General features: G+C 42.5%; 1 protein-coding gene across 7 annotated transcripts in view; it reads right to left on the bottom strand.

The window, feature by feature from the left end:
* Window positions 1–24,076, bottom strand: part of PEX5L (peroxisomal biogenesis factor 5 like) — a 174,672-nt gene that overhangs the window by 46,011 nt on the left and 104,585 nt on the right. For 3 of the 7 annotated variants that reach the window (XM_081007976.1, XM_081007979.1, XM_081007978.1), the window contains one exon: window positions 10,198–10,302. The exons of 2 other annotated variants lie outside the window; for them this stretch is intronic. In XM_081007976.1, the coding sequence (XP_080864102.1) occupies window positions 10,198–10,302 (105 nt within the window). Of the gene's footprint in view, window positions 1–10,197; window positions 10,303–14,361; window positions 14,421–24,076 lie in introns of those variants that run through there. 2 more of the 7 variants (XM_081007982.1, XM_081007981.1) reach the window with 2 other exon arrangements.

Genomic DNA, 24,076 nt, shown 5'->3' with positions numbered 1-24,076 from the left:
CTTTCAGGGTTTTCAAGCACTGCTTGACTAGGACACTCCAGTCCTTCAACAACAATCACAGACATACGGGGCCACGGACCATAAATCTGGAAGGCACCAGGTTGGCAAAGCTTGCTAGAGCCAAATGCCCAACTCATTCTTTGAGTATGGATCCTTATTGAGGGACAATGGCACCACCCTCACACAAGCCAGTAGGCTTGGGAAGACCTAAAGAGCTGCAAGAGGACCATTGGGGTTTTGTTTTTAAAGGGGTGGGACTGGGGTTGAGAGCCTCAAAAACAATCCACAGTGGACTAACCAAGCAACTCTGTGTGCCGGTGGGGTGCGGAGGATACAGGAAATTAGGGTACCGTGGGAAAAGATCCTGCCTGGAATCCCAGACAGTAGCTTTCCGCATGGGAACATTTTCTCGCAGTCCCCACTTGTCTATGATAATTGCAATCCTTTATATTTATGTATACAGGCTATGAATGCCCTGTGGAGATTTGCTGTCGTAGATGGGAAGAAAAAGTATACATCAATCTCTCCCTCCTGTTACCATCCATGGGTGACCTGCACACCCATCAAGCTCTGGATTGCACATCAATGTGCTAAACCATCAGCTCCAGTGCACATGTGGGAATTTGGAAGAGCAAATGGTGGCTATATTGCTCACTTCAGGGCCAATAAATGCTCTCCGCATGTAATTGTACTGAAATAATTGCGGCATTCCTTATGCCTATGAAACTACATGCCCACATCAGACCCCCTGATGTGGAACACAGGGTTTACTGAGAACCCTCAACCTGCTTCTGAGTTTTCATTGATTAGCTGTCTTACTTTTCAATCTATTATTCGACTCATTAAGTGGCTAAAATAAATCATTTTGTGGCACTATGCTGAGGCTATTGAATTAAGATAACTGCTTCATCTCATGAGTGAACATAACCAGATAATATATTATTTTGAAAGGTCATCTTAGGAGAAATTTGTTGTACCATGATACTGTTTACCACCAGGTGATGGGTATGAGGTCAGCTCCCTGTTGTTGTTTGTAAAGCATTTTTAAAAATAAACAGATCTGCTGATGGAGTGACAGCAGTTTCATCTGCAACTTTAACGGAATTCAGCCATTTCAAAAATAAAATAAAGAATGCTAGAGAGACAATGAATAATGCCATGTTTTGAGGTGGAAAAATAACTGTTTAGCTCTACTGTGGAACTCTATGGGCTGCATAAATCAAGGGTAAGAGCAGGACTTTTTTTTCAGCCTGAACTCGCTGCAACTCAGTTCTGGCACATGTCAGGTGGTCGCCATTGCCATTATAAGAGAACAAGGGAGTTCCGGCACCTCTTTTTCTAGAAAAATAGCACTGGGTAAGAGGGCATGAAAGGGACATGGGTGGTGCTGTGGGTTAAACCACAGAGCCTAGGACTTGCCGATCAGTCACCGCGACGGGGTGAGCTCCCGTTGCTCGGTCCCTGCTCCTGCCAACCTAGCAGTTCGAAAGCACATCAAAGTGCAAGTAGATAAATAGGTACCGCTCCGGCGGGAAGGTAAACGGCGTTTCCATGCGCTGCTCTGGTTCGCCAGAAGCGGCTTAGTCATGCTGGCCACATGACCCAGAAGCGGTACGCTGGCTCCCTCGGCCAATAAAGCGAGATGAGTGCCGCAACCCCAGAGTCGGTCACAACTGGACCTAATGGTCAGGGTTCCCTTTACCTTTACCTTTAAGAGGAAATGAAAGGTTGGGAAAGGGCTTGGGTAAAGATAGGGAAGAGAGTTTCCTGAGGGATACCAGTGCAGAGGGCATTATGGAAGTCAGCTCCAGCAACCATGTCAACACAACCCTGGGCTTTGTACAAACGTAACACAATTCATTGCTCACATCCTGAGCCCTTAACCTGCACTGGTTGGAGGAAGGGGATGAATTGCAACAGATATGAACTTCCCAAATGAGTTGCTTGAGGCAGGCCTTCAATCACCAACTAGTTTTGCCAGAAAACCTATCCACATTGGCCAAGGTGGGACCAGTCCATTCAGACCCTTCAATGTGCCTTCAAGCAGGCCAGTCTTTGCTTCCTGTGGATGGGAGCTGTGAGGCTGGTCCATCACAGCAAATGGGACACTGCCCCACCAAGCTCAGCTAGGCCTCCCACCGCCCGCCATCTTACTTACATCCAGCCCACTAGCTGTTGGCTTTCTCCTGCTTCAGTCTCAGTGCTGCCATTTGTGGAACCCAGCAGAGAGGAGAATGGGGGCAAAAGTAGCATGAGTTGCCTCTGCCTGTCGTTGACTCTGGCACCATCTACTGCTGGCCTCTCTACCAGTCCTCTGCCCCACCAGCCTAGGTGGGCACGGTCTACCAAGAGATGAGCGAGAGAAGGCTGGAGAAGTGACAGATTTGGCCCGGGTTTTTCAGAATTACCAATCCCTGATCAAAATGTGAAGGATTGTCAGTGTGCTTGTCAATGGCTCCTGGCTAATTGCCCAGGAAATCAGAGAGGCAGAGAAAAAGCAAGCTTTTCAGTTCTTTCAGGAACTCAAAGAGGCCCAAGAAATGCACCTACTCAGAACCAATGTTACTTCCCTATCAATGAGACTCCTCCTGCTGCTTATGGTGGCTGCTAAGGGCAAACTTCCTTTGGGCTCTCTGTTCAGCTATTCACATCGAACGTCAGGTTTTGGAGAAGGTGGGGGCTCTGGTAGACTCTCCAGAGACAGCCGGTCATTTAGCTGCTGCACAGGCTGTCTCTGTCCAATGCCACCTTGTTCCTACTCTCTGCCACCCATTATTTTCCAACTCCTATCTTCTTGTAGCATGTGCCCTGTCTCATGGGATGCGGGTGGCGCTGTGGTCTAAACCACTGAACCTTTTGGACTTGCCGATCAGGAGGTCGGCAGTTTGAATACCCATGACAGGGTGAGCTCCCGTCGCTCTGTCCCAGCTCCTGCCAACCTCGCAGTTCGAAAGCACACCAGTGCAAGTAGATAAATAGATACCACTGTGGTGGGAAGGTAAAGGGCGTTTCCGTGTGCTCTGGTTTCCATCGCAGTGTTCTGTTGTGCCAGAAGCAGTTTAGTCATGCTGGCCACATGACCCGGAAAGCTGTCTGTGGACAAACGCCAGCTCCCTTGTCCTGAAAGCGAGATGAGTGCCACAACCCCATAGTTGCCTTTGACTGGACTTAACAATCCAGGGGTCTTTACCTTACCTGCCCTGTCTCAAACCATGCTTGTAGGTCTATACTCTCTGCCCCTTCCTCCTCTCTGAAAGGCTCCTGGGGAGGCAGTCTCTGCCAGTCCTCCTCAACTGCTGAGCCTCTGACAAAGATGTGCTTCCATCTCCTGATGCCCCCTCAGAGTGTTTTGATCCCCTCGGCCTTGCAGGCCAGTGGAACAGATGTTGTTAACTACTCATTCCCCTTTTTCTTACAACAGACCAGTACAGCTGCATTTTTTAGAATTTGTACATAGACTTTACCAGAATATTGTGTGGTCTAGCTATTCAGCAGTGGCAACTATGGTATGGCATGCCCTCCAACACCTTAATTCCCCAAACCGGGATGCACATCTTCCTCTTCATGTTACCACACGAGTCACGTGACCCACACAAGGTCACGGAGGCCATCTTGCGAAAGTATCTTGCGTCCTTTTCTAAGCTTAAAATGCCCTGATGTCAAAAACTTTCCATTATGAGCACGAACACTGATGTCATTATTCTGATTCATTATTAGTAATTGAAGTCATTAGTCACTTAAAAAAAACAAAAGCAAAAGTAGCTCAAAGTGGCTTACGGCAACAAATAAAAAAATAACATATACATTAAAAACCGGCATAAAACTAATAACATGTAAAATATGTTCGTATTTTTTAAAAAGGCAGGACTAAAACATCCCACCCACTGATAAAAGGAAAGCCTGGTGGAAAAGATTTAAAAAACAGCAACAAAAAAACCCTGGTGCATAAAGATAAGGTAGGCGAGCCTCCTTTAAGTTGTAAATTGTCAATTAATAAAGAGAATTATTCTGTGAGGTTTTGCTCCACCCCTTTATTTTGTTTATGTTGAATGAATGGATTTGTAGTTGGGGATGTATTTATTTATTTGATGAGAGGTTCAAGATTCATCGCTTGCAATCTGCAGCCTGGGTTAAGCATAAAAGGAACAAAGGTACAGTGGTACCTTGGTACTCGAACCGCTTGGCTCCCAAACAAATCGGTTCCCAAACACCGCAAACCCGGAAGTGAGTGTTCTGGTTTGCGAACGTTTTTCGGAAGCCGAACTTCTGATGGGCTTCCTGTTCCCTACAACCTCCTGCCCCAATTTGCTGTACTGGAAATTATTTATTATTTCATAAAATTTATACACTGCTTGATTGTAAAGAAAACCTCAAAGCAGTCTATAAGGAGAATAAAACCACAGAATTATCAGTAAAAGCAGTTAAAAACAACAATTTAAAATACACATTCAACATTTCCAGGTAGGCTTGTCTGAAACAAAAATATTTTTAGCATTCCTTTGATCTCTCAACCTGAGCCTCCTATTGTTTAAATGGGGTTGTTTCCTTGTGCATATTAATTATGGGCGCTTGTATTTTCAAGTTGGTGTAACTGGTTTTTATACTTGTAAACTGCTTAGAAGCCTATTTTGGCATAAAGTGGTATATAAATTGATAAGTAATAGCGTCAACTTCACCACCGGTGCTGGGGAGAACCCACAGCCACTCCTAGCAAGGGATGGAGAAAGAAGGCAGAGAGACGTTTTCCTCCTTGTCTCATAATACTTGAACCCACATCCGTCCAACGAAGCCTAATTTTGGAAGATTCAGCAAGTACTATGTCATACAGTGCATAGTTAAGGTATGAAATTTGCTACCCCAGGATGGATGGTTTTAAAAGGCAACTAGAGAGTTTTGTGGAAGATAAGGTTAGTCATAATGTCTGTCTGCTCCCTTCAATATTGGAGGCAGTGTGCTAGGAAACGCAATTGAAATTGCTATTAGGGTCACACACTGCTTGTGGACTTTCTGTGAGCATTTGGTTGAGCTCTGTGAGAACAGAATGCTGGACTAGATGGGCCTTTACTTTGATCCAGCAGTTCTGCTTTTACATTATTACTGTATTTTCCGCTCTATAAGACACACATTTCCCCCCTCCAGAAATTAAGGGGAAATGTGTGTGCGTCTTATGGAGCGAATGCAGGCTCCTTGGCTTCACCGATAGCAACGTGGAGGCTTCGCGTTGCTTTTGCTGAAGCCGCCTGAAGCCCCTGGAGCGCAGCTATCCGCAAGCCTTTGGAGCGCAGCAGGAGTTCCCGCTGTGCTTCGAAGGCTTGCTGATAGCCGCCTGAAGCCTGGAGAGCGAGAGGGGTCGGTGCACACCGATCCCTCTTGCTCTCCAAGCTTCGCTTCGCTGGAGAGGCGCTGCACAGTTTCCCCTCTCTGCGCAGCGCCCCTTCAGCGAAGGGGCTCAGTTTCTCCTGCCACTTCGCTGAAGGGGCGCTGAGCAGAGAGGGGGAGAATTATTTTTTTTCCTGTTCTCCCCCTCCTATGGTCCGGTGCGTCCTATAGAGTGAAAAATACGGTATTTTTAATAAGTACAAATAATAATACACAGCCTCATATTAAAATGCAGCTCAGTGGTTTTCCTTCCAGTTGAACCAGAGTCAGTGTGTGTGTGTGTGTGTGTGTGTATACATAAAATAAAAAGTTAAACTGAAGTTCTTTGACTCTCATCCTTTCACGCTTACTTATGATAAAAACCAGCTAACAGAAAAATCTGCTTCATTTATATGAAGGGAAGGCAACTCAACTTATAGGCAGCCAGCCAATTTCTGAAATCTGTTTCTTCAAGGCAGTTTTTATTTTATTTTTTTTAATTATTCTCATGGGGATAGTCTGGCAGAAATTATACGCGAAAAATAAGTAAAAGAAGCAATAAAACATTAACTTACAAACTGTCTGGTTATCTGTTAATTGTTATGGCTTAAGAGTTCTTAGAGACAAATAAAGCCTACTGGCAGTTGCCCAGAGATGATTTTTCAAGCTATGTTACAAATCTGGTTTGCTTAGGCGTACGAGGAACAAGGATCAAAACGCAGAGCAAGGTCATCTCTACTATTAGGCAGAAGGAAGCAACTGCTTCAAGCAGCTACTTTTAGGTGTCATGAAAGGGCAAATGGTTACCGTAATTTTTAATGTAATATAATTATAGTATGATAGAAGGGCTTGTGAGACTTCCTGTCTCAGGGTACAAGATAGCATGGTCAGGCTCGAGTACTACTCACCCTGAGGTGGAGTTGTGTGTGTGTTTGTGTGTGTGTGTGTGTGTGTGTGTGTGTGTTTGTGTGTGTGTGTGTGTGCATTTGCTATTCCATCTCAGGCAGCAAAATGTCTTTGGCCAGTGCTGATGGCTGCAGCCCATTGGACTTGCACCACATTCCTCTGGAATATGGACTCTTGAATGCTCCCCTTTAGGAGTCTTGCCTGATGCAGTCTCTGAAGCGCAGACCTATTTACTGACTCAGATTTCGAGTTCTTATATAACATAATCGCCTGGCTTTCTGTCGTTCCTGTTGGGTCTTTCAAAACACATTTTACCATGGTTTTAGTCATTCCTTATTTTAGCTACTCAGAGAGGTTTTACCTGAAGAGTGGGAAAGACCTTCCTCAAATAAATAAATGAAATAACCAACATAACATTTGGCAGTTTAAGCAGATCCACGGGGGGCTGCAATACACATTACCGGCTTAAAACACAAGTAGGCCATCCTTTTCCTCAATTTGGATTGAAGCTGGTTTGGAGGAAAATGTATCAAAACACAGTATTCCACAAGAAACAACATGGCAGCTACAGGCTAGAAATAGATTTGTTTGTACACCACTTTTTAAGCCAGTGGTGATAGCTTACTGCATACAGTGTTAATGGGAGTGTATATTCAGCCAGGGTTGTAGTAGTTTCCCCTACAACTATTCCCTGTACAAACTATTGTTTATTTTTGTCCATTATGTAGCTGCTGTATCATATAGTACAAGTGACACTTTTAAGTATTACATAGTTTCCAAAACAAGGACGTTCTTGATAAATTGACAGATGGTATTTCACTCCCTCACCCCTCACCCAAATGGACATACCCTACTACACAATACCGGATATTTATGAGCTGATCTTACTTAGAAAATATGTCAGCATCCATTCTGCAATGGGTGGAAATATATATTTGAAATCCTGTTGCGTACTATGTTCTCAGTGTTAAGATTCTGCCATCCAGGCAGGCAAACCTTTATTGGCCTCATTTTATGCAGAAATCAAAATAAACACACTAAAGTACTTGGCAGATGATCCTGCCTTGGGCAGACAGTTGGGACTTACTAGTCATTCTTACAGTTCTGTAATTCCAAGGCTCAATTTACACCAGGGTTGGGTAATCTGTGGCCCTCCAGATTTGGTTGAAAGAAAACCTGCACCATTCCATTTGCCATGCTAGCTGAGACAGAGGTATGCTGGAGTCTAACAACATCTAGAGGGCCACAGGTTCATTCCTGATTTGTACAATACCACTGTGGCATGGGAACTATTGAAAAACAGCTTTCCTGTGAATCGGTTTAGTCATTTGGATTGTTTGGTTACTTCCCAAGTCAACAACAACAACTCCAAAGGAGGCATGCTGGCACAGGAAATAGTCACATTATCAAAACAAGCCATTGGTTCAATGCTTATACACATCCCCAATGCAAAACGGGAGTCCAGCCACAGGAAAGCATTATTTGTGTGGGTTCCTTGCTGCAAAAGGAATGCATAAATTGGGTCCAGGTCTTGCAGTTTCCCCTGTGGTATTACATTATACCAGACAAATGTTCTGAACAAAAGGTGCACATGGGAAGGCAAAGGACAAAGGCATCATAAAACAGCAAGGCATTTATATAACAGGTATGCAAGGGAGAAAGGCAACATGACCCTACTGCAAACGTGGGCACACGCAATGTGGAGACAATTATTGAAAATACTCACTCATCCACTTGGTTTTGCCTTCTCTTGGCTTTGTGTAGCCAACTGGTGCGTAACAAGGATGAAGTCAACTGGTACACAGTGAGAAAAAAGTGTACACAGACTAACAGATACAACATTTTACTTTGAAGGAGTGTATCACAAATGATTTATGGTAAACTGTTACATACAACCAATACAAATGGGGCACAAAACACATTATGAATCAGGTGTCTCGACAGGTACGATTCATAAGCTGATTTATGTAAAATCCAAATAGGATGTAAGAAAGGAGAGCATCCTATTCCATCACCCAGTCATGTCCCAGTGTAGAGATGTTTCACAGGATGTTTTTTCTACATGGGTACATCCATGTAAGAAGACTGTTCATGTGTCTCTTGCCACATGTATATATATGTTGGGGAATCTCAGTGGGCAATGGATTCCCAAGGCATGTGCACATAAGAAGCCCAGACTGCCACAATCTTCACACCATTCAGCGTAATCCATGTAGGAAAACTGCCCTGTGTAATGCAATCTAAACATGGGACATTTTGAGTTTCTGTATATATAATGCAGCATTGCAAATCTGTAAGAGCAATCGAGAGAAAGTGATTTTTAGGTATAGGATAACGTTGGCAGTTGTTATGCATCATGAACATACAATCTGGACAACCCAGGGGGAAATTTTGAGCTGACCTTTTGTAACTATCCTAGATTTGTCAAATAAACCATCCAGTATTTAGAGAATAGTGGGTCTGTGGAAATGATTTTGGAATTTTAATCCAAATAAAATTTTAAACTATTGATTATCAGGGGCTATCAACCATCCTGCTCACTTGTGGCTAGTATGCTTAAAATCATTACTTTTATTTTACGCATATGCTCCGATCTGGCATTCAACTTAGAATGTATTTAACTTATGCTCCTATGTAATATATAGTAAGATAAATATCACTGGAAGATAACTATCACCAAGCAGGCATGCATATTCTAAATTTAGTTGCCATCTAAATTGAGTGACAGAGTACAGAGTGCCTCCACGTGACAAGCATCACAGCTTAGATCAAAACGGATGCTATTTTATCCAATTCATGTTTAATAGTGTAATTTACACTATTCCTGGTTCGGATGTAATGCTAAACTATGGTTGAATGTTATGTACATGAGCATATGCCCAAACTTTAAATTGCAGTTCATCTTAACTTTGGTTTATTAAAACAACTATGGTTGTTTGAAGCTGGCTTGCATCAGCAATCAGTACGTAACCCTAACCCTAAACTGCGATTAGATAAAAAGAGAAGAGAAAGTATCAGTCTCTTGCTCGCAGTTGTGCCAAAGGAGGAGAGAACACAGCTGACAAGCCCAAAGCTCATTCGTTATATTGCATCTGAATGAAGCCAGAATCTCATATGTTGGCAATAGCTAGACCAAAAGCACACAGTTTCAACAAAACAGGTTTTCATTTGATTGGGTGTATTGTTGTTGTTTACAGAAGAACCTATTAAAATTTCTCTACGCTTTTACAGCAGTCATTTCAAACTATGGGTCTGCATATTGACTTTTACTCGTTACGTGAGAAGGGATTCAAACCGAAATGAGGGAGGTCTAGTGTTTTACAGGCACTGAAACATATTTTGCAAAATGACACACACCTCTATGGAGAAGATGTTACATAAAGTTTTATCAACATACCTTTTGCTGTGAATGTGCATTTATATATACTCTGTTATGCAAGTATGGACAGCATGAATCACAGTTGACAGTTTCAATTGGTTTTAGACACTCTACTGGTAACTGACATATGTACGCTGTGGTTCTGTAAATCATTTTCCTCAACTCCTCTGTCGTTTTTGGTTTTTAAGCCCCAAGCCCTAATACACAAGATCAGGAAACACAAAGTGATTTCTTTCACTCTCTCTTTCTGTATAACATTGCATATTATGCATTTTGGGTTTTCTAAAAGACCAAGCTGAAGTCGATTAGCTAAAGATAAAATGCATCAGCCGAAGTACTAACTATTGAAAAACAATGGCTCCCCCCCCCCAAATACGCCCCCAATGTAATTTGGGGTGGAAAGTGGCCTTACATAAATATCTCTCCCAACCCCTGTTTTTCAGTCTTATGAAACATTTGACTCCAAGAACAGAAATCATTCTCGGCTCATTGTTGGTCTCCATGAAAATCAACATATGTCAGCTTCCTCCTCAGAATCCTACCATTCTGCCCACCTGTGATTTCATAGTAAGGAGGGGCTTTTCCTCGGCAGGCTCCTCCCTCGGTATCTCCTTCATCACCATGGCAACAGCCTTATCTGCCGCCCTAGAGCCTTTCCCCTATAACAGTGAAATCAACAATGACTCGTGTCAGGAGGAAACTTAGCAACCTGTTACAGATACAGAAATAGCTTATTATTATGGTTATCATTAGTACTGAGCCCCTAAAAACAACACCAGCCCCAAAATTAAACTAAGGTGTCAAGTAGAGAAAAAGCAATTTTCAGTCACTGTAAACAAAACTGTGAATTTTGCAATTAAAACAACAAGTGTAAAGTACTTAATAGTGATAACAAATAGATATATGATGCCCAATGCTACACGCTTACTTCATAACAGCCGTTCAAGATCATATCAGTGTTAGCCATGGGATCTGTGGTTTTTCCTCAGGTCCCCACAGAAATCCAGTGTATTATGTTGGGTATACTGATATATGGCCAGGTAGTGACATTCAGCTTTGGGATATAATAATTTATAATAATAATAATTTATTATTTATACCCCGCCCATCCCCAGCCACTCTTGGGATGCCAATTGTACAGTGTTTTGTTTCCCAGAATTGCTGGCCTACCTAGTGCAGGACAAGTATCAGACTAGGCTACAAATCAGCAAGCCTCCAGTTCGAATCTCACTTCAGCCATGAACTTACTTGATAACCGTAATATGGAAATAACATTATTATTAATTGATCATTAATATATTTATTATCTGCCCTTCACCCTAAGGTCCCAGGGCCAGTTACCACATTAGAAACAATTTGAAGCAACTTATTGTATTATTCAACCTTACAGGTTCTTGTAAAGTTCACATTAAGCTCTTTAAACAGTCTAAAAAACTGTATTATTACCAACTGAATGACTGGGCCTTGCCTTATTGAAGTTGAAGCCATAGAATTGAGCATCATGTGTGGTATTAATTATAATAGATGTTAAAGCAAGTGGCATAAACAGTTTTTCTAGCTTTCATTTGCAAACGACATCAAGCCGACCTCATTCATTGTTGGTAGTTTTGGGGTGAATGCAAACAGTCTGTAACAATGCAGTTACATGCTCATAAAATCTCATCAGGTATCTACTTTACCCCACTGATAGCTGCTGTTCTTAAAAGACAAAACATTAATCTCACAGGAAGTCACCATGTGACAAAAGCTTCAAACAGCCAGGCTATCATGCAATTGCTGTAATTATCAAGTGAATGGCACAGGGAGCTGAACATTCACACGGAGGCAGAAGCTGCCTGTTGCTTCTGAACTTTGAATTCTTAAAAAGAAGCGTTAAGTTGTAGTTAACAGTTGATGCAAAAACTAGTGGTATACAAACAGAATTTCAAGAAACCTCTTTGAAATAAAATCCTATTTCTCTGAGGAAAATCTTCTCCCTAGAAAATTGAACAAGTTCTCCTTTCAGTACAATAGCAAGTCACAGTAGCAACACAAGCCGCCTTAGAAGAAAAAAGTTATTATAAAATAAATAGAATTTTAAAATTAATGTCAGATGCAGAAGAGTGCATTGGTCAAGAGGAGATCCTAAATTCTCAGAAGTAAAAAAAGCTTGTTGTAACTCCCATTGGTTTTAACACCCCAATGCAAGTGGAGACTGAATCCATTGACACCATGAATGTCAATTGAAAATCAAACAAAGCACTTCTTTCAAAGGATGTGTAATTTCTCGTTAAAAGCTCAAGAAGAATATGGTAAACTCATTGACATAAACATGGCAGAGTTGACATAATGCCATTCATACACATTCACAGGGAAGCATCTGAGCAATGAAGCATCTCTTTAAAAAGCAGTATTGTCAGTTTTGAGACAGTTCTGATATAGCATTCTGGAAAAAAACCACCAACCTTTTTTGTGTGTACCTTAAAATGTGTATCTATAGCACCGAGAACCTGCCAGTTTAACATATATTAACCAACCTCCCCAACCCTGAATACTTTGATGATATAATTTGGTATTCTCCTGAAAAAAATATACTTTTCATAGAAGCACATCAGTGCCAAGACTGGCTCCACCTCAGCCTGGTCCTCTGGGGAAACTGTGTGATGGACAAAATGGCTTCTTCAAGCACCTCCTACCATGGCTGAGTCATCCTCTGCATTAAGGTATATCTCTTCCAGCTCAAGACATTCTGGGCTATCATCCAAGGTTTCAAAGTTGCATTGGATCTCGCCAGTGTGATCTTAGGTGACGGCAAATTAAACAGATTGAATAAAAATGGGTTCCTTGGTGTGAACTCTTGTTTTGTAGCTTGCCTGATGCATGTAGTCAAATTTTGGATTGACTTGCACTTTGACCTCTCCCCTCTTCTGCTCAGATGGGCTGCCTGCACCCCTCTCACCTTTTAAAGCACCTTCTATGTTTGCATTTCACATTACCAGGAAAAAAAGAGAACACAGTGGTACCACGAGTTACAAATGCCTCAGCTTACAAACGCTTCAGGTTACAAACTCCACTAGCCTGGAAGAGTTACCTCGAGTTGAGAACTTTGTCCCAGGATGAGAATGGAAATCGTGTGCCGGCGGCGCAACGGCAGCAAGAGGCCCCATTAGTGAAAGCACACCTCTACTTAAGAACAGTTTCAGGTTAAGAACGGACCTCCGGAACGAATTAAGTTTGTAACTAGAGGTACCACTGTATTTTAAACACAGTTGTTTTTAAATGGCTTCAGGGTTAAGATTGGTGCGGTAACGGAACATGTCAAAACAGCCCTTCTGATCAGAAACCTAAACCGTGTAGATGTGGAAAGGCAGAACACCAGACACACTGCTCATTCTAGAGGCATGGAAAAGTTAATGATACATCAGAACTGGACATCAAGATGACTGCACAGCTTTGTGTCTCTTTGTGGCTCAGCTGGTGAAAGGATAGAATGAGTGGGAAGGGCCTCATGGGGTTAAATATGTGGGGATATTACAACTGCCTTGGTTCCCCCCCCCCCCCATGCAAGGAACCTGGCGGAAAGAATGCAGATGGAGGCCGGTAGTGATGTTCAGAATCAAAGGCTGGAGACCTGGATTAGGCAATGTACAGTGGTACCTCGGTTAATGAACGATGCGGGAAACGAACTCTGCAAAACCGGAAGGAGGTGTTCTGGCTAACGAACTTTGGCCCGGAAGATGAATGGAAGCTGATTGGTGGAAGGGCACTGGCGGCGGGAGGCCTCATTAGGGAAAGCGTGCCTTGGTTTAAGAATGCTTTCGGTGTAAGAACGGACTTACGGAACGAATTAAGTTCATAAACAGAGGTACCACTGTATTGGGAAAGCATGGTGGAAAAACAACTCTCCTTTGTGTGTGGGGAGGGTAATATGTGGATTCATATACTGTATTTGTACTGTGCTATAATAACTGACTGTAGTTTTTTATACATAAATAACCAGATTTCAGATGAGCAGAGTTTAGACTTTTATTTTCCAGTATTTCATCTTTTCATCTGGCTTTTTCCTCTCCAAGGGAAAGTTATTTATTACTGGGGAAGGGGAACCAAACTTAATTGAGGGCTTTAAAAAAAATGACATTGGGGCCTGTTGTATCTAAAACGTCATTGTTGGCATCTACCTATCAGGTTACGACACAGAACTCTTTCAATCCACAGAGAGCAAAATAAGACATGTTATTTCTCATATCTGTAAAATGCACCCATAGAGATGTGATTTCTGGAAACATCTACAACCAAAGCAAAAATTTCAGCATATTCATTCAGTGCTTGTGTGGTTACCCTACAGGACATGCTCATACCAAATATCGGGCAATTTAATAAGCATGCTGGTTCCTTTACACTCCACTGATATCCGAAGAACCGGAAAGAAAATGCATTATAGTGGTGTTTTTAATCTGATGAGAAGCACATTCTAGTTGCTAAGCATAACAAAAGCTCTCTGGCCAAGTATGCACGATTCCATTTGTGATTCAGTCAATCAATCTGTGACAGCATCCTCTTACATAATATGTGGGGCTAGCGGTAAATATCATGCGACTTTGGCAAAGTTAGTCCTTTCGTGCTGAATGTTGGGATGAAGCAAGTTCTGTCAGCTAGGAAGGATGCATTGGAGAAAGAAAGTAAAAACAAAACAAAACATGCAGTGCCTTTTACTTCTTGCACAGGAGGAAAAAACCCACCAAGGCAAAGGTCAGCTCACATTTCTGAAGCCAGAGCCACTTTTTCTTCAAGGTCTCACCTACTGCCTGAAAAAAGTTATGATACCCATGTTAGTGCCTGATATCAGGTTCTTAAATAATCAGTCCATTGGACGGTTGCGATCAGAACACTACAAAACCTTCCACTGCTATCTCAATCTTAAGACATGAGACCCCCCCCCCCTTACTTTGGTCACAAGGGGGCTTTGCTTTGAGGTGGGGGGGGTGAGGTGGGGGAAGAGAACTTGCAGCCCTTTTTAGCCCTTGTGAAAGCTGTCCCAGTTGTGCTTTTCGAGCTGGTCTTTGACCGTAATAAATTATGATGATGATGACGAACTTGCAGCCATCCATAAACCCTTATAGCAGGTTTACTAGTACACAGGGGAGAGTAGCTGGAAAAGAAGCTCTGTGCTACAGCTGTTGTCTCTCTAGACACTTAGGAACAGCTGTGAGTCTATTTTGTAGCTGCTAAAACAGGAATAGTGGACTGAATGAATCAGCCCTAAAAGTCAGGATAACACAAAGAAATTTAAAATGAGCCACTGTCGTCTTGCAAAGTCTACTCTTCCAATTTGAGCTATTGTGATACTGGTTTTACAGATGGACCAGGAAGAGTAGTTGAGCGGGTGTTTATAGAGGAGATCAGGGATATTAAAGCACTGGGAAATATGCAGAAAAAGAGTAGCGGAAGCACCTTCCAATTGGGGAATAGCCTTCCCCAAGCTGGTGCCCTCTCAGTATTATGGACTACAATTCCAATCAGCTCCAGTCAGCATTTCAGCCTAATGAAAAGAATTATAGAAATCTGTCAAATTATAACAATGAAGAATAATGAAGAAAGTTAACAGATAGAAATTCTGTTAGGTGACCCAACAAAATTAAATGGCAAAAGGTGGACTGTGCTTTTCAGCTTCCAGGAAGCATCTGAATGGACACTTTTGGAGACAGATCAATGGGAAAGACAGGCCTTTGGCAGGACTCTTACATGTTTATAGTATCTCTAGACTTCCAACAATTAGACGCTCCAAAGATTAGATGCTAATGGGGAAGAGAGCACACGGCACAGCATGTTTGAGCATGAGTGTTTCTTCACAGTGTTCAAGAGCTTCATTTATGGGCAGCCTGAGACTTAGGAAGCCTTGCATGATTAATCTTTTAAAACAAACACTGAAATCCCCATCTTCTACAAATCTTGCATCAAAAGCTCAGCAACCGATTGCGACTTCTTTTTTGATCCAAATCACATATGAATTTTGCACAGAGAAACTCGGGTCTCATTTCTTCAAAGAACTGGGCTGCAACCCATTGCACAGTCAGGGTGCTTAAATCCTATTCAAATCAATGAGGTTTAGCAAACTATGCATATAATTACAACCTTGAGGAGGCTTCACATGCCTTTAAAAAAAAAAAAAGGTTTACCCTTCAGATATTTTCATGTACCACTAAACACATGATGAGTGAATGCAACACATGCCAGAGAGCCGGGGTTAGCTTAGGATCTCTGCCAAATGTGTCCTTATTTGCAAAACTGGAATGTGAAACAGCAGCCCTACTCAGTCTTTTAACATCTCATGGAGAGAGAGCAGGGTTGCATGCACTTGCCCTGCCTTAACTGTTACATCCTAAGCTATCGCCACCCACATCATGTTCACATGTTGGAGGCATGTCTGATGAATGCCCATAGGCTGTATTTGTGTAAAGGAACCGTGGCCACACAGGCTTTAATTGGATGCAATGGTAAACCATGGTTTGCCCAAATCAGAAAGTGAGGAAAGAAATCAAGATTGTGCAAGAAAGGAGGGAATGTGCCAACTCAAGTCATGGCCCATGTTTTAGCTACTATGTGTGAACTGAGCCAGTCTTTCTAGGACCATCACCAAAAATAAAGGATTAGTCCATCAACGTTTGGAAAATGTAACACAACTGATCATCTGTTTGATGCTGCTGTTAAAAACTAATGATGCCCATATCAATAACCATGGAAGAATGGAGTTAGCTGTAATTTTCTTTTTTGCTTCAGATGCTCTCTAGTGCTAAATATTTTCCATTAAGGTTGGCTTCCTCTACCTTTTACCTGTTTTGTTCTGAAATGACTAATTTTACACTTGCCAGTTTCTGATAATGAATAGCTCATCATTGCTTAGAGAAACAAGGGGATTGGTTTTTTCATAAATGCAGCACCTTGGAGGACTTGGTGGATGAGCTTGACAAATACAAATTTGGTCTGCGGTGTGCAGATTTTAAGATCAGCATGCATAACACACAATGTAATGCTCAAAGGATTGGGCAAGGCTTCTTTTACAGGGAAGTGGGACAGGGTAAACTCTACTTTCAGAGAATACAATTTAACAGCCATTTCTAATGTTCCAGTTTTCATTCAGTGGGGTTCGCAAGGAGGGTCAAATCGTAATGTTGGAAAAGCCCAAGAAACATCACAGCATACCAATGTTGGATTTACAAGCTGATGCCAGGAAATGACTTGTGGTCCTAGCAAAAATGGTAATGCCCAATGTGGCACGAATGCAAAGGATGCCCTGAAACATGCAGTTCCATAATCAAGATACTGGGCATCTGGGTTTATTTATAAGCTACACTTCAGCTGAAAGCTAGCCAGAAGGACAGAACTTTCAATATTTAATATTCAATATTTTAACAGACGTTTTTGTTCAAGAAGTCTTTCCCTGAAGTATGATCGAGTCATTATATGGAATATTAATTGTATATTCTTGTAGAAATTGCATTAGTTAGTTAGTTAGGTTTGGGGGCTTTTGCACTGCTTAGATGGCTTCAGGGCATGAAGTAGATTATAAATCTGTAAAAGAAATGAAGTAACATGCATGCTGTGGTATTAAACCACTTGCCACGGAATTCTCTTCATGAAATATTTATTATTCCAAACAACACTGCAGGAATGTTGGGATAAGCTTTTAGAGTGCTTTGATTAAAGCCAAACAGCAACTGCTGTGTCCTGTGAATCAGACTCCTTGTTCAACCCCAACCTCATCCTTCTTATTTCTCATCACTTCTTATCTTTTATCTTATTCTTGCTATTATTTTTCATCTTCCTGTTTATTTGATTGAAGAAAGACTAGATTTTCCAGTAGTTTCACTGGGGCCCAATATACAACCAGGTCATAATTTAATGATTAGAAACATCTTTCTTTTTCACCAGAGTTAAGAACCACCCAAATGACACATATATCTGTTGGTTTTTTTAAAAAACTGTTACCGATTTCGTTCTAATTTTAGTTTGTCTCCTTTCTAGCCTATTATTATTATGGTTATAGGTACAGATAATGAGAAATGTGAATAAGCTACTTAAGTAGGGAACACTGTATGGATGTAATCATATTGCACCTCAGTCTACTTTGCATAAAAAGTGCAAAGCTACTTGCCTTCTAACATGTTTTTTGTACCTAATTTTGCTAAGTATACACATTTTTGCAAAGCAATTTCCCATAAAATAATACATTTTTGTATGCTTTTCTTTTACTACTCTATATATTTATATGCATTTATGTACACATTGCTTAGCTAGATAAAGGGCGCTGTAGAGCAGCAACCCACTGCCAATGGGAAATTGCATTGAGAGCTATATTACTTTTTTACAGCATTTTTAAAGGTCAGTGTAGATCCAGCCCTGAAATTTCTTTTCCATCCTTATTTGTATGTCACACTAAGCCAAACCATAGTTTAGGATGAATGAATTCACAAGTGTACAGTCCCCAGCAAAGGACATTGTACCCACTTTGCTCCTGCCTGGCTGATCTGCAGCTATACCATGAGCTAAGTCACAGTTTGACTATGTGTGTTGTCTGAACCTGGGCTCATGGCTTAGCTGTCCTGGACAAACCACAAGACACACCTTGATTACAGCTTGTGATGAGTCAGGACTCTGGAGAGAGCTAAATCATGAGCCTGGGTTCATGTGACACACTAAGAAGAAGAAGAAGCGTTTGGATTTGATATCCCGCTTTATCACTCCCCGAAGGAGTCTCAAAGCGGCTAACATTCTCCTTTCCCTTCCTCCCCCACAACAAACACTTTGTGAGGTGAGTGGGGCTGAGAGACTTCAGAGAAGTGTGACTGGCCCAAGGTCACCCAGCAGCTGCATGTGAAGGAGCGGAGATGCAAACCTGGTTCCCCAGATTATGAATCTACCGCTCTTAACCACTACACCACACTGGCTCTCAAACTATGGCTTAGCTCAAGCATCAGCTCATCTCCAGAAGGGCTTAGCATGGCACCAAGCCTTTAGACACCATGCACTAATTGTCATACCACCATCATAATAGTCACAGTGTTTTCCCACTCTACTCATATAGAAAGGATGTTGTGTGTGAAGCATCCTTGAGCCAGAGACTTAATGAGACAGTTAGATTAAACCAGTAATTCTGAAATATGTTGGCACTTCTATTAGTTATAATTGCTTTGTTATGAACACTGGCAGAACACTTTATTGTGGGCCAGGCAGAAGAGACTTTTAAAAACCTGATATTTGCAAACCATGTAAATTGGGGGTGGGTTGGTTTTATTTCTTGCACGGCCAGTGATGATGATGATGATAATAGAATCCTCGTGGTCCGCTGGTATATTTTAGATTTACAAAGCAAGGGGACATGGTCCGGATTTCTCAGCTGCTATAACAAAAATGTAATTAATTTGTGCTAAGTGCTCCCCATAAGGCATTATTTGCTTAAGAACACAGATGTGCTAGAAAAAGACATTCAGTTCTGTCTGGTTCAGCATTCTTTGCAAAAATACAGGGAGTCAAAACTAGGTAGCTCACCTGAAACTGCCCAGTGGACCTTTGCTTACCCTCTGCTCAACCCTGATCAAAAACATTCCTGCAGGATTCAACTGGGTGGGTGCGGGGAACTCCGTTTTTCTAGCAGCTGGTGCCTCTGTATAACAGCTCACAATTAATTTCAGCCCGAGCTGCAGAACTTGCAAGAAATATGGTACTGCTTAATGAGGATTTAATTAAGCTACTGCCACAGAATATTAATGTGATGTTACGAGGCAATCTGAGAGTGCTCTCCTCGCTGAGCAAAAGTAATTCATCACTCAGGAACTCCAATCACAGAAAATGAGGAAATATATATATATAAAAATGACCTATAGTACTCAAGCACCTGAACTTACTTTCTGTTGCACCTTTTCAAAACCTTTAGGAACACACTGGTTACAAAGAACAGATCTGGTGTGAAGCACCTTGGCCACTTTGTGAAGCCTTTAAAAAATCTCACTACTTTCCTCTCACCACTCCTAGTTTCCACATCTGCTGGGCCTGCTCTTCCTTTTGTCTCACCTGACTGCAGTGCAGGCTCTTAGATGAGCAGGGAACCTTTGCTACTGGCGCTATTCCATGACCACACTTAGGATGCCACCTATGGGTCCTTTATTAAGTATTTTTGTTATGTACTGTTTGTAGTTGGGACGCGGGTGGCGCTGTGGGTTAAACCACAGAGCCTAGGACTTGCTGATCAGAAGGTCAGCGGTTCGAATCCCCGCAACGGGGTGAGCTGCTGTTGCTTGGTCCCTGCTCCTGCCCACCTAGCAGTTCAAAAGCACCTCAAAGTGCAAGTAGATAAATAGGTACCGCTCCGGCAGGAAGGTAAACGGCGTATCCGTGCGCTGCTCTGGTTCGCCAGAAGCGGCTTAGTCATACTGGCCACATGACCCGGAAGCTGTACGCCGGCTCCCTTGGCCAATAAAGCGAGACGAGCGTCGCAACCCCAGAGTCGGCCACAACTGGACCTAATGGTCAGGGGTCCCTTTACCTTTACTTTTTTAATGTTTGTAGTTACGTAGGGTTGCCATACGCCCATAATTTCCTGGGCATTGCCAGGATTTGTCTGTCATAAATGGTGTCCGAGCAGAACTTCCTAAAATCGGTAGAAATGTCCAGGAAAACCCAGGTGTATTGCAGCTCACATCATAAGTGTTATCCCCCCAACAACAACTTTTGTGTCTGGGTTTTGACTTTTTGAAATACGCCAACCCTATAGAGCTTGGTTTGAACTTTGGAAAGGCAGCATTCAAATAAAATGATTGATTGACCTGCACCTAGATAATCTTAAGAGAAATTCTCTTTTGCACCTTCCTAATAATTCTGCAGTTAAACCAGAGGACGAATCTCCATATCTAAAACATTAAAAAGGTCCTTCGACAGCTGAAAGTTCTGCACCATGTTACAACTCAGAAAGTAAATGAAATGGCTCCTTGCCTGTGCAGATGCGCACATGGTGTTCCAATGCAAGCAGAGAATTGCCTGTCAATTTCAACGTTTCAGATATTTCTATGCACTCATTCCCAATGCATGCATGCATCCGCCTGCGACACCTAATACAGGAAGTGTGGGCCATTGGCCCAGCTATCTCAGTAGCTTGCAGCAGATCTCCAGAATTTCAGACAGCGGTCTCTACCAGCTGTTCTTGGAGATGCAGGGAATCAACCTGGGACAAAGCATGTGCCCTACCACTGAGCCACAGCTTAAATGGGAATCTCAGTCACATTGCGGCTCAGAATGAGCAATGTTGTCTCGTCAACAACTGTGACAAACATGGTTCCCTAGGAGAAACTGCTGTTCTATGGCTACCTAGGTTGGCCTAATAACAGGTCTCAATCCTTAGAACTAAATTCCACAATCTAACATCTTTAGTACGCCTGGCATCAGTGGGTTTTTTCCGGGGGGGGGGGGATGCAGTGGTACGCATACCCCTAAATATTTTGTGAATCTTTGTACTTTTGTCCATTTACTGTATTTATTTCCCCCGATTTGAACTATAAAATGGTGGTTTTCTTGAGTCGAAATGAGAGTAACCCTAAACATTTTTTAAAGAAAAAAAGCACTGCCTGACGTGACTGAGGGGGAAAATAATTGAAAAATGTTGCATTTCCTTGAAATAATTTCACGTGCATACAGAAAGAAAAATGTAAAGAGTTTAATTGAAAATAATTTAGTTGCAAATACTTCACAAGTTAATTTTGTAAGCTATGTGGGTGGCGTTTCTGTCCAATAACTTGGTGGGGCATAGATTCTGTCATCTATTGTGTGATCTCAAATTTGCTTTTGGTGAACATGAATATTCAAGTAGTTGACTTTAAAGATTTGCATTCTCATAAATATTCATGTTACTCAGTCTTGAGTGCTTTAATGTTAATATAAGGCAAGCATGAGAAAAATGTGAACATGGTCAAAATGGAATTTGCTTTTGAATTAACTTAATATTAGTAGAATGCAAGGAGCACTTAGGTTAAAGGAAACAAGCTGGACAGCTGAATCACTCTTATATGCAAAACTGTGGATGGCCAAAGCCTTGCTTTCTTACAAATAAGGTTCTCAAATCCCTCAAAGTAGACAGCTTTCAGCCCTCCAGATGTTGTTGGACTCTAATTCCCATCAGCCCCATCTGGTATGGTCAGTGGAAAGGGATGGTGGGAACTGTAGTCCAGTAACCTTCAAAGGACCACAGATTCCTCACCCAAGCCTTATGAGGAGCGGTTGAAGAAGCTGGGCATGTTTAGCCTGGAAAAGAGGAGATATGATAGCCATCTTCAAATATCTCAAGAGCTGTCACATGGAAGAGGGACTCCCAACACTAACAAGATCTAGCTAGATCCAGCAGCCCAATTGATTCTCCAGTCCACCAGCACCCAACAACCCTGGACCCAGCATCACGGCTGGGCCTGAGCTCAGTGGATCTGAGCCTGCTGAACTGAGCCTAAGACTGTGATGAATCCAGACCTCTGGTGTCCATAGCCAGAGCCAGTGTGGTGTAGTGGTTAAGAGCGGTGGACTTGTAATCTGGTGAACCGGGTTCAATTCCCCACTCCTCCACATGCAGCTGCTGGGTGACCTTGGGCTAGTCACACTTCTCTGAAGTCTCTCAGCCCCACTCACCTCACAGAGTGTTTGTTGTGGGTGAGGAAGGGAAAGGAGATTGTTAGCTGCTTTGAGACTCCTTTGGGTAGTGATAAAGCGGGATATCAAATCCAAACTCCTCCTCCTCTTCTGAGGAACCAGCTCCTTCCACTCTGGAGATATTCACCCCCTGTCAATCTGCCAGTCCTACTGAAAGGAATGGAAGAAACATGCTAAGGCTCAAACTTGGAGCCCAGTCCCTTTAAGACCTTCCATTCCTCCAGCAAGGGGGCAGACCCTGAAAGGAAGGATCTGGTCCTGAGAGAATGAAAGCCTTCAGTTCACTCTTTGCTGTAGTAAGCCGTTCACTTTGGGCTTTCCTTTTCGCTGCCTTAAACTCCTTGCTAACTGAAGGAGAACCAGTGTGTTGTAGTGCTTAGAGTGTTGTCCTCAGACCTGGGAGATCCAGAGTTCAAATCACAATTCAGCCACACAGCTCACTGAGGTGACCAGGGGCCAGTCACTGGCTCTCAGCCAAACCTACCTCACCAGGCTGTTGTGAAGATAAAATGGGGAGAGAACCACATTACCATCTTGAGCTCCTTGGAGGAAACATGGGATGTATATGTAATAATAATGATAAAAACGATGATGATAACCACCTCCAATAATAATAATAATAATAATAATAATAATAATAATAATAATTTATTATTTATACTCCGCCCATCTGGCTGAGTTTCCTCAGCCACTCTGGGCGGCTTCCAATCAAGTGTTAAAAACAATACAGCATTAAATATTAAAAACTTCCCTAAACAGGGCTGCCTTCAGAAGATAGAAGATAGCTGCTTATTTCCTTCACATCTGAAGGGAGAGCGTTCCACAGGGCGGGCGCCACTACCGAGAAGGCCCTCTGCCTGGTTCCCTGTAACTTGGCTTCTCGCAGCGAGGGAACCGCCAGAAGGCCCTCGGCGCTGGACCTCAGTGTCCGAGCAGAACGATGGAGGTGGAGACGCTCCTTCAGGTATACTGGACCGAGGCCGTTTAGGGCTTTAAAGGTCAGCACCAACACTTTGAATTGTGCTCGGAAACGTACTGGGAGCCAATGCAGATCTCTCAGGACCAGTGTTATGTGGTCCCGGCGGCCACTCCCAGTCACCAGTCTAGCTGCCGCATTCTCCAAGGCAGGGAAAGCTGCATTTGGCTTGTTGGCTCACAAGGTTTGAAGGCCTGGCTTAGAAATTTTCTGGGACATCAGGCCCAATATCCAAATCTCCAACCCAGAGGAGAAAATAACATTCTGCACTACAGTGACCTCAATTCTCTGCCAAGCAAAGTGAAATCCTGCAAGCCTGAATAAATTTTGCAGATCAAGCCAATGTGTCTGCAGTTATTTATTTTTGCAGAGTCTTCCCAAGCCTGCCTAGGTGAGGGTCATGGACCTCTCAAAGTAACAACACCCCATCCTCTGAAGAGCTGAAGCTCCGCTTTGAGATTTTATCTGGTGCCAGCCTCTTATTTTCATGCTTATCACCACAGCCAGCTGGCCAGTCAGAAAGACTATAGAAAAATATGTTTTTATAAGCAGGAGCTCAGATTGTTTGCTTGTAAGCCCAACCACCTTAAAGCATTTTGGCATACGGGCATCTCATTTGAAAGCACATTTTAAGAAGAACAAAAAACAACAACCCTTTTCTCTATTATTAGGGTCTTTGCAAAGAAAGTTAATTGTGGGTCCTCTGTTGAAGTATAGGTGGATTCCCATGAGGCAAGACACAGAGATAACAGAAAGAACCTTTACTGAACTACATAGCTGGGAAACAGGGGCAA

The sequence above is a fragment of the Podarcis pityusensis genome (genome assembly GCF_964106645.2).
Source record: "Podarcis pityusensis genome assembly, chromosome: 5".
NCBI classification, from domain to species: domain Eukaryota; kingdom Metazoa; phylum Chordata; class Lepidosauria; order Squamata; family Lacertidae; genus Podarcis; species Podarcis pityusensis.
Note: the sequence above shows the minus strand (reverse complement) of the source record. Positions and strands in the feature narration are given on the sequence as shown.